Source organism: Myotis davidii, unplaced genomic scaffold (genome assembly GCF_000327345.1).
Source record: "Myotis davidii unplaced genomic scaffold, ASM32734v1 scaffold674, whole genome shotgun sequence".
Taxonomy (NCBI): Eukaryota; Metazoa; Chordata; class Mammalia; order Chiroptera; family Vespertilionidae; genus Myotis; species Myotis davidii.
Window position 1 is genome coordinate 2,335,193 of NW_006286674.1, and position 11,038 is coordinate 2,346,230.

At 38.1% G+C, this 11,038-nt stretch overlaps 1 protein-coding gene across 1 annotated transcript in view; it reads left to right on the forward strand.

Moving 5' to 3' along the window:
* Positions 1 to 11,038, forward strand: part of CCDC18 (coiled-coil domain containing 18) — a 113,166-nt gene that overhangs the window by 19,542 nt on the left and 82,586 nt on the right. The window contains exons 6-8 of the mRNA XM_015560324.1: positions 5,051 to 5,147; positions 7,697 to 7,818; positions 8,731 to 9,022. Of these exons, the coding sequence (XP_015415810.1) occupies positions 5,051 to 5,147; positions 7,697 to 7,818; positions 8,731 to 9,022 (511 nt within the window). The remainder of the gene's footprint in view (positions 1 to 5,050; positions 5,148 to 7,696; positions 7,819 to 8,730; positions 9,023 to 11,038) is intronic.

An 11,038-nucleotide genomic window follows, 5' to 3' on the forward strand; every position in this document is an offset into this window, starting at 1 on the left:
ACAGGGGACCCGAAGCTCCCCGCAGTTGCAGGCTCTGTCCCTGCCCAGGCCCAACGCCTCTGGCCAAGGCATTAGGCCTGGGCAGGGGACTCCCAGCTCCCCGTGATCTCCCTCTCTGCCCCTGCCGAGGCGTCCGGCCCGGGCAGCGGGGACCCGCAGCTGCAGCAGCCCCGCAATCATGGGCTTTGCTTTAGGCCCAGGCAAAGGACCTCTAGCTCCCGGGACTGCCAGCTTCGACTGTGCCCAGCTCCCATCGCTGGCTCCACCCCTACTTCCTGCTATCACTGGCCAGGGCAACAAAGGCGCCTGATTCTCCGATCATGGCTGGGGGAGAGGGCAAAGGCGGCCCCAGGGCCGCCTTTACCCTGCCCCCCAGCTCTTAGCTCCCCCCTGGGTTTCCGATCACTGTCAGTGGCAGGGGGCTTCTTCCTGCTTTCCCTTTCGACTCCCTGCATTGTGCCTACATATGCAAATTAACCGCCATCTTTGTTGTCAGTTAACCGCCATCTGAGTTGGCAGTTAATTTGCATATCCCCCTGATTAGCCAATGAAAAGGGTAGCGTCATACGCCAATTACCATTTTTCTCTTTTATTAGTGTAGATATGTAAATGGGTAGGTGTAATAGGAAATGAGGCAAGAAAAACAGGTTTGGTCCAGACTATAAATGGCTTTGTGTGTTATGCCAAAGGATTTGTATTTTAACCTGGAAAGCATAAATAGGCAATTGAGATTTTTAGGTAGAGATGTGACATGAAGACTCTTGGAGCTTTTTGAAGTGTTAGAATAAATATTGGCATTCTGAAATTGAAAGATTTAAACTTTGGCAAAGATATTTTTTTGGGTACAGAAGAGTCATTATAATGGATTAAAAAGCCAGTATAAAGGCAGAGATTGTTTAGTTTTATGCTGTTTATAAAAGACATACCTAAAACATATGAACACAGAAAAGTTTAAAGCAGAGGGATGGAAAGAAATATCTCAGGCAAATAGTCACCAAAACAAAGTAGATATAGCTATATTAAAATCACACAGAATAGATTTAAATGCAACAAGCATTGCTAGAGTTAAAAATAATTCATATAATAAATTTACGTTTAAGTAACACTTACGGAAAAAGCTATGGAGATTCTAAACTTACATGTATCTAATAATTTAGTCCAAGTTTATTAAAGAAAAGAAAATTTCAAGTAGAAGTAAATAAATCTTATACAGGGGACATTTTTATACATTTACTAGGAATTATTAGATTAAACAACAAAAATAGTAAGAAGTTGAAGAATTGAATGACAATTAATAATCTTGATCTAATGGATGCTTATCTAGAACCCTATACCCAAGAATTTGAAAAATGATATTCTTTCAAGCACTTCTATAACATTTATAATCTGTTACCTACCTCACTATGCCAGAAAACATGAGTTTCAATAAACACCAAAAGATTGATGTCACACATATCATCTTCTCAGACCACAGTACAGTTAAGTTGGAATATAATCTCCCAAGTGATGTATGTTTGGAAATTTAAAACAAGCTTTCTTCCTCATATACCATTGAGGAACTTATGATAAAAATTAGAAAAGTTTTAGATTGTTGGGAGGCTTAAATAAGTTATTATTTATATTATTCTTTACTGATTCTCTAAGTGTAGGTGAGGGTGTGGTACAACAGAAACTTATACACATTTCTGTTTGGGAATGTAAATTGGTACAGCTGCTTACTAATTGTTGAAAAAGATTTAATAAACACCCTGGCTGATATGGCTGCATGGTTAGAGTATCAGCCAGCACACAGAAGGGTCTCGGGTTTGATTCCTAGTCAAGGGCACATACCTGGGTTGCAGGTTTGATCCCTATCCCTGTTGGAGTGCATGCGGGAGACAACCAATCCATGCGTGTCTCCAACATCGATGTTTCTCTCCCCCCCCCCTTCCCCCTTTCTTCCACTTTCTCTAAATATTCTGTGAAAATTTTGAAATAGATTTAATAAAGTTGAATGTTCACCTATATAGTACCTTCAATTTTGAAATAACTTTTGGAAAAAATCTAGCAATTTTGCTCCTAGTTATTTATCTTAAAGAAACTCTCACACATATTGCTAAGAAACTATGCATTGTGATATTCACTGCAATGTTGTTTGTATTAGCTGAGAAAAAGCTTCAATGTCTATCAACTGTGGAATGGGTAAATAAATTACAGTATTTTTATACCATGGAATATTATGTAATAGATTTTTTAAAATGAATTGTAGTCATATCAGTGAATATAGATAGGTTTTGAATGAATTGAACAAAAGCAATTTGCCGTAGGATACAGGCAGTGTGATGCCATTTGTATAAAATGTAAAAACATGAAAAAAGGCTGATATTTTATTAAATGTAAGATTACACAGATTTTAAGATATACCATTATGTTAGTAATCACTAAGAAAAAAATATCGCCATGAAACTGAGATACCATCAATTGTAAAATACATATCAATCTTAGAGAAGTTAAAAATGTGAAAACAATCTGCCTCTTAGATGAATTATAAGGTACTATTTGTGGGCTTAGGTTAACATATGAATATACAAAATGTTTTTTAATGTTACATCTTAGTGCTTTTATTTATTTATTTATTTTTATTAAATTTATTGTGGTGACATTGGCCAGCATAAACATATAGGTTTCAGGTGTGGGTTTCTCTGTTACAAGATCTGTATATTGCACTGTGTGCCCACCACCCAAAGTCAAATCTTCTCTTGCCACCATATATTAGGACCTCCTTCTGCCCCCACACTCTTCCAAAATGTTTTGTAATTTAAAAAAACAAAGTGATTTTAGGGTTACCTTTGTGGAAGAAGTCAGGAGAATGGGATTTTGAAAAGACTCACAGGGACAGGATCTCAACTCTGTAATGTCTCTGTTTGCTTAAAATAAAAAAGTCTGCCCTGACCTGTGTGGCTCAGTTGATTGGAGTGTTGTCCCATACACCAAAAGGTGGTGAGTTCAATTCCTGGTCAGGGCAGGTTGTGTGTCCGATCCTATCAGGTGAGTGCAGAAAGCAACTGATTGATGTTTCTTTCTCCCTCTCTCCCTCTCCCCTCCCTCTCCCCTCCCTCTCTCCCTGATTGATGTTTCTTTCTTCTCTCTAAAATCAATAAAAGCGCCCTCGCCGGTTTGGCTCAGTGGATAGACCCTCGGCCTGAGGACCAAAGGGTCCTGGATTCAATTCCAGCCACTGGCACGTACCTTGGTTGCAGGCTCTTAACTGGCCCAGGCCCATGGTTGGTCCTCATGCAGGAGGCAACCAATCAATGTCTTTTCTCACATTGATGTTTCTCTCTGTCTTCCACTCTCCCTAAAAATCAATGGGAAAATATCCTTAGGTGAGGAGTAACAAAAATGAAATAAAATCAGTAAAAGCATGTCCTGAGGTAAGGATTAAAAATAAATAAGCAACTAAGTCTCCATGAAGCAAAAATAGCAGATTTAAGATTCATTAAGTGTGGGTTGTGAGTACATGCATATATAATATATATACAGACGGTTCTGTGTGACTGAAATATGTTACAACTTTTAAAAAAAGTTGGTGGTGGGAGGGTTGGGGGGCAGGAGGTAGGGGGGTAAGAGATCAACCAAAGGACTTGTATGCATGCATGTAAGCATAACCAATGGACATAAGACACTGGGGGATAGGGGAGGCTAGGGGACTGTCTAGGGCGGGGGGGAAAAATGGACACTTATGTAATACCCTTTGTAATACTTTAAGCAATAAAATCACTGAGAAAAAAAAAGTTGGTGGTAAAGAGGAGTAGATATCTATAAAGTGGATAACTTTGGCTTGAAAGGATAACATGGGAAAAGCACAATATCTGGGGGGTTTTGTTTTGTTAAGTGAGAAACATAGGTATCCTTTCCTTTCTGAATTCTAGCTTTGCAAATTAATAGAATGAATTTTCTTAGATGTTCAGATAAATCTCTTATTGTTTAAATACTTGCTATTTTTTATCTGAAACTTTGAAACCAAATAGACATCTCCAGTATTCACAGTTGCTATCCAGACTTAAGGACCACATATTTAGGAAATAAGGGATACTTTCACTTGAGTTTGTAAGCCAATAGAGAAGAGGCTAAAATACAGAAGACAGAGTAAGTTCCTCAAAGGAAAGAGCTAAGATCCAGAGTATTGGTAAAGGAAATCATGTTGAAGAAGAGTCACTACACTTCTCTTACACTGGAAACAATGTGATGGGAATGGGATTAAATATAGAAAAGTTCTGTGTGGGTTTCTTTTTATATTTTACTTATTGATATTAGAGACAGTAACAAAGAGAGAAACATGGATTTGTTGTTCTTATTTACACATTCATTGGTTGGTTCTTATGTGTGCCTGGACCAGGAATCAAACCCACAACCTTGGTGTATTGGGGCAATGCTTAACCAACTGAGCTACTTGGTCAGGGCTAGGAAAGTTTTAGATGTGGATAGGAAATTGACCAAGTTCCAGTCCAATAGTCTCAATTCAGTGTGAGAAGTATGATGAAAGGTCAGGGTCAGCTAGGAGGTGAGGCAGCATGGTTGGGCTTAAGACAGTGCTTGGTAATGATTGGATTTTGTTGTTCAGATTTTTATATATGCATAAATAAAAGTTACTGTCTCTTGAAATACCTTTTTGAAAATTTACCTGATCTTTGTAAAGGTCATAGGATTTACCGAGTATTTTTAATATATTAGGCAGTGAAGTGACAATTTATCATACAGCTTCAGGCTATTTCTCTTGTCTGTCTTCTGGATTGAGGGAAAAATATTGCCAACACATAAGAATGTATGTATGATTTAAAGTATGTTTATAAATATTTTGTTACATTTTATTTTTTATATTGATATCTTATAGTAAGGAAATTATTAATCTTCATTTTTTATTTGCAGTTTAAGCTTAGTACTCTTTTTTTTTGGTACAGAGAAATCTGTTTCTCTCTAATTATTCCTCAAAATTAAATATAGGTTGTAACTTAACTATTCAGTGCAGGGTGTCTTTTGCTTTTATTAAGTATCCCTTTTTAAATTTTAGAGCTGAACGACAAAGGAATGAAGCACTATATAATGCTGAAGAGCTGAGTAAAGCTTTCCAACATTATAAAGAAAAAGTGGCTGAAAAGCTGGAAAAGGTAAATCTAATTAACTGACTGTACAAAGTCAGTGTTTAGTATTACAGTCCATATTGTAAAAATAGAGACATAAATAGAATATATGTATTTATGATTAAAGCAGGGAGTAATTTTTATATCTCATTTATAATAAAATCTTTGAAATAAAGAATTTATAAATATTAGTTAAGTATGATGTTCCTTAACTAATTGATGGACAATTTTTTTTTATAACGAGTTGAAACTTTTTTTATCCAGAGAAAAGAGTGGAGACAAGAGAAGAAGTAAGATATAGAGAAAGATGGGATGAGTGAGCAGAAGTTGGAGCTATAGAAATAGAAGCAGGGCCGAAACCGGTTTGGCTCAGTGGATAGAGCGTCGGCCTGCGGACTGAAAGGTCCCAGGTTTGATTCCGGTCAAGGGCATGTACCTGGGTTGCGGGCACATCCCCAGTGGGAGATGTGCAGGAGGCAGCTGATCGATGTTCCTCTCTCATCGATGTTTCTAACTATCTCTCTCCCTTCCTCTCTGTAAAAAATCAATAAAATATATTAAAAAAAAAGAAAGAAATAGAAGCAGGAAATTTATTCCTATAACCTCAATGAAAATAAAAGAGTAGATTATGTAGCTTTCAGTTGATCTCCCTGGATCTACCACCCTGAGAGGGGCTCACTTCTGCCTCTCAAAGGGAAGATTCCTGAGCAGATTCTTCATAGTAATATAATGGCTTCATTACATTTATTTGCTATCTTCAAGTAATATCACATAGTAATAAAACCTGTTTGGAGGAAGGCCACATGTTAGATGTTCAATTGTGGAGCTCAGAAGAGAGGTCTAGTCAACTGATACTGATATGAGAGACTTCCATCTTGAGATAATTGAAGCAGGAAGTTAATGATTCTGATTAAAGAAAGGTAGAAGGGCCCTAACCGGTTTGGCTCAGTGGATAGAGTGTCAGCCTGTGGACTGAAAGGTCCCAGGTTCGATTCTGGTCAAGGGCATGTACCTTGGTTGTGGGCACATCCCCAGTAGGAGGTGTGCAGGAGGCAGCTGATTGATGTTTCTCTTTCATCGATGTTTCTACCTCTATTCCTCTCCCTTCCTCTCTGTAAAAAAAAATCAATAAAAAAAATCAATAAAATATATTTAAAAAAATAAAAGAGAGGTAGAAGGTAGAAAAGAGAAATATTATTATTAAAAATTCATGCACTAGGGGGCGGGGGGGGGGTCCCTCAGCCTGGCTTGAGCCCTCTCTCAGTCTGGGAGCCCTCAAGGGAAGTCCGACTGATGGTTTAGGCCCACTACCTGTAGGGAGCTGGCAGTCAGATATCCTTAGCGCTGTCTTGAAGGCAGGAGAGGCTCCTGCCACTGCCACTGTTCTCACCAGCCATAAGCCTGGCTTCTGGCTGAGTGGCACTCCCCCAGTGGGAGTGCTCTGACCACCAGGGGGCAGCTCCTGCATTGAGCGTCTGCCCCTGGTGGTCAGTGAGCGTCATAGTGATCAATTGTTCCCGCTGTTGGGTCAATTTGCATATTAGCCTTTTATTATATATGATTAAGAAATCAAAATCCCATTTGATACCAAAATCTTAAATGTGAATTAATTAGGTCACTGTTTGAAAGCCTTGGAGACGGTCCCTGTGGGAATGAAATATCATAGAAGTGATTTTTATAAAGGTAATCTGTAGGGGAAGGTAGAATGACAAGTATAGGGTGGGTATCCTCGAGGAAAGGGAGGACTTTATGGAGGAGAGAGAGAGGCAAATAGATGATTTTTCATAACCCTTCTTAGGATTATCAATTTCGAACTGCTCAGCAGAGCCCTGTAGTTAGGTAGATGTAACAAAGGAAGTGAGGGAGATCTGCCCAGTCCTTCACTCCCACTGTTCCATCCTGAGTACATGGCTTTTTTTTTTCTTTTTTTTTTGTGGGATGGTTGATCTTTATATATATATATATATAATTGATTTTTTACAGAGAGGAAGGGAGAGAGATAGAGAGTTAGAAATATCGATGAGAGAGAAACATCGATCAGCTGCCTCCTGCACATCTCCCACTGGGGATGTGCCCGCAACCCAGGTACATGCCCTTGACCGGAATCGAACCTGGGACCTTTCAGTCCGTAGGCCGATGCTCTATCCACTGAGCCAAACCGGTTTCGGCGAGTACATGGCTTTTGTTTTAAATTTTGGACTGTGATTTCATTGGGAGTATTTTGTAGCTACAATTCAAAAATTACTTCTCTGGAACATTTGTACTAAAGTTAGCCTTTAGTAACTTCATGCAGAATCCCTGCATGAGTTGTTTGACTTGTCCATGTGAGGCCAGAACACTCTTACTGTTGCCCCTCTGTCATAGGCTCTTAACCATTTCTGAACAGGTAGTTAGAATCCTATTCCCTGTCCAGGAAGTTCACTTTCCTCCCTTTACTATAAGGTTGGTAACTTAAATGGGTGGAATACTTATTCCACTCTCCTGATTATTTCAAAAGTCACTACTTTTTAGTTTAAAAAACCTAAAAACCTATGACAACATTAGTGTGCATACTTAAAACAAATTATTGTTTTTAGGTTCAAGCTGAAGAAGAAATATTAGAGAAAAATCTAATTAACTGTGAAAAAGAAAATAAAAGGCTACAGGAAAAGTGTGGTCTATATAAAAGTGACCTTGAAATTCTAAAAGAGAAATTAAGGTACAGTATCATGTTGTAGAAAAAGGATTTTTGTGGGGAAATGAAGAAATTGAAGCATTTTGGAATAGAGTATTTTGTATATTTTAATTGTGGACTTAAATTATGTAGAAAGATAGGCTTCATGACAAATTGGTTTCTAGATATAATGAAGTGAGGATATTAAGTGAATAAAATGTTTGTTGATATACTTGTAGATATAGAGTAATATGATCACAATTTTTGCTTTGAAAATATTTAGAGAAAATTAACACACACTTCATGTTCTTATAGTGTGACCACATTAGCTAGTTAGTAAAATACGTATTCGTCAAATCATGAAGAATCACCTAGTCCAGCCTTCTCCCTTTAGAGACCCTAAAAATGTGAAAAAGGGAACTGATTAAATACATTAACAATTCTAAAGATTGGATTGTCATAATGTTTGACATATATTTATAGGTATATGTATTTGAAAATAGTAATGCTTCGTAATCTGTTAATGGTTGATTGGACTTTACCTTATGGAGTTGTGGCTGATACTTCATGATTGTTCCTTACATGATCTAAAACTTTCTTAAAGCTGCAAAAAGTTGTGTCAGGATTTTGGAGTTAGATCTCCTGTTTCACACTTTTAAAAAGGAACAGAAATGCTTCCGAGATAATGGAGTTATCCTGCCCTACTACTTACTGTGAGACACCGGGCAAGTTTTATAACATTTTTGTGCCTCAATTTCTCCAAATATAAACTGGAAGTAATAATAGTGCTACCACATAAAGTTGTGAGTACCTGGCATGCAGAAAGTAGGCACATGGCAAATGTAAGCAGATATTTTTATTTCAAAATTAAGCTTTAAAATATTTTGTATGAGATTAACTAAATATCATTATTAAAAATGAATATGTTTTTAATTTTTCTGCTTTTTTTCTTCATAGACAGTTAAAAGAAGAAAATAATGATGGAAAAGAAAAAATAAGAATCATGGCAGTGAAAAATTCAGAAATAATGGCACAACTATCTGAATCTAGACAAAGTATTTTGAAGCTAGAGAGTGAGTTAGAGAACAAAGATGAAATACTTCGAGAAAAATTTTTTCTAATAAATGAAAACAGAGAATTAAAGGTCCGTATTGCAACACAGAATGAGCGACTGGATGTATGTCAGCAAGAAATAGAAAATTCAAGAGTGGAACTGAGACATTTGGATAAAATTATGTCCCGACTGCCAGTAAGTATAAGTGAAAAGGAAAATTTTACTGAAGTGCTTTATAAGAAACCCATCATTTTGTGGTTAATTTATTAGCTTCTGTTTGTTTTGTTTTTTTTTAGATGTCTATACTTTCAGACATCAATTTCTTTTCTGTCTAATTCCTATTTTTTCTTTTTTTACTTTCTACTATTTCAGCCTTTCTCAGTCTCTCAGATGTCATATATAAGAATGGCACAGCCCTGACCAGTTTGGCTAAGTGGATAGAGTGTCGGCCTGTGGACTCAAGGGTCCCGGGTTCGATTCCAGTCAAGGGCATGTACCTTGGTTGTGGGCACATCTCCAGTGGGGAGTGTGCAGGAGGCAGCTGATCGATGTCTCTCTCTCATCGATGTTTCTAACTCCCTATCCCTCTCCCTTCCTCTCTGTAAAAAAATCAATAAAATACATTAAAAAAAATTGCACAGAATTTCAGTCCGCAGGCCGACGCTCTATCCACTGAGCCAAACCGGTTTGGGCTGCACAGAATTTTTTAAAAACAGCTTTTTAGAAACATTTTTATTTAAATTCTTTATTGTTTTAAGTATTACACATGTCTCCTTCTTTCTCCATTGACCTCTCCCCTCTAATTTTGCTTAGCATAATGCTCTCCAGGTCCATCCATGCTGTTGCAAATGGTAAGAGTTCTTTTTTACAAAAGCATAATATTTCATTGTGTAGATGTACCACAGTTTTTTAATCAGCTCATATGCTGATGGGCACTTTGCCTGTTTCCAAATCCTAGCTATTGTAAATTGTGCTGCTATGAACACAGGGTTGTGTATATCCTTTCTGATTGGTGTTTCTGATTTCATGGGATATATTCCTAGAAGTGGGATTACTGGGTCAAATGGGAATTCCATCCTTAATTTTTTGAGGAAACTCCATACTGTTTCCCACAAAAAATAGCTTTCTTAAAGTGATATTTATATACCACCAAATTTACCCATTTTAAGTGTATTGTTCAATTATTTTTAGTAAATTTACAAGTTTTAGAACAGTTACCACAATCTAGTTTTCAAACATTTCTTTCATCTCCCAAAGACCCCTTGTGCCATTTATAATTAGTTTTTGTACCCACCCTTACCGCTAGGGAGCCACTCATCTTTCTTTTTCATGCTTTTGAGCATTTTTACCATCATTACTCTGAACTCTGTTTCAAATAAATTTCTTATCTCTGCTTCATTTATCTCTTCTTCTGGAAAATTCTCTAGTTCTTTCATTTGGGGATTGTTTCTTTGTCTCCTCATTTTGGCTGTCTGTGTGGGTTTGTGACTATGTATTAGGTAGATCCTCTATACCAGCAGTCGCCAAGACCACTGGTGGTCTGTGAGGTCTGAAAGGTTGGCTACCACTGGTTTAAGGAAACCTTTGGAGCAGCAATCGCCAACCAGTGGCCTGCGGATCACTGGTAGTCCATGAGGTCTGAAAAGTTGGTGACTGCTGCTCTACACCTCTCAATCTCTAGTGCAGGACAGTGTTAAAGGCTGTTTCTGACTAATTAGATCAGGCAAACACTCAAAGCCTCCAGAGACTGCCTCTGCCTACAGACTGATAGCATTCCTCTTGAATTGCTCCCCAGGCAATCATCTCAGGTGTGGTGAGAGTTTTTTTCAACAGGGTAGGGCGGTTGCTTCTGCCTGGAGACTAATTGTTATTTTTAATCTCTTAAGTGACCTAAGGGCAAGGTTTTTTCCAATAGGATGTGTCCTCACAGGCAAGGCAAATGTCTATGTTGGAAAGATGTCCTGTGTGAGGGAATGACTCAGCCTAGGAAACTTGGGGTGTCTGCGTTCTAAACTCTATCCCCCTGGTCCCCAGTCCTGACTTATGCTCTTTCAGCTCCAGTACACTTCACCCCCTCTCTGCTGGAGCACAAGATGGGTAGCTCCACAGGGAATTTTGTGCATTGACCCTTTAAGAGGGTGCCTGAATTTTCAGCTGCCACTCCCCGGCAGACAGCACCCCACTGCTTTTCACAGCTAGATGTTATGTAGC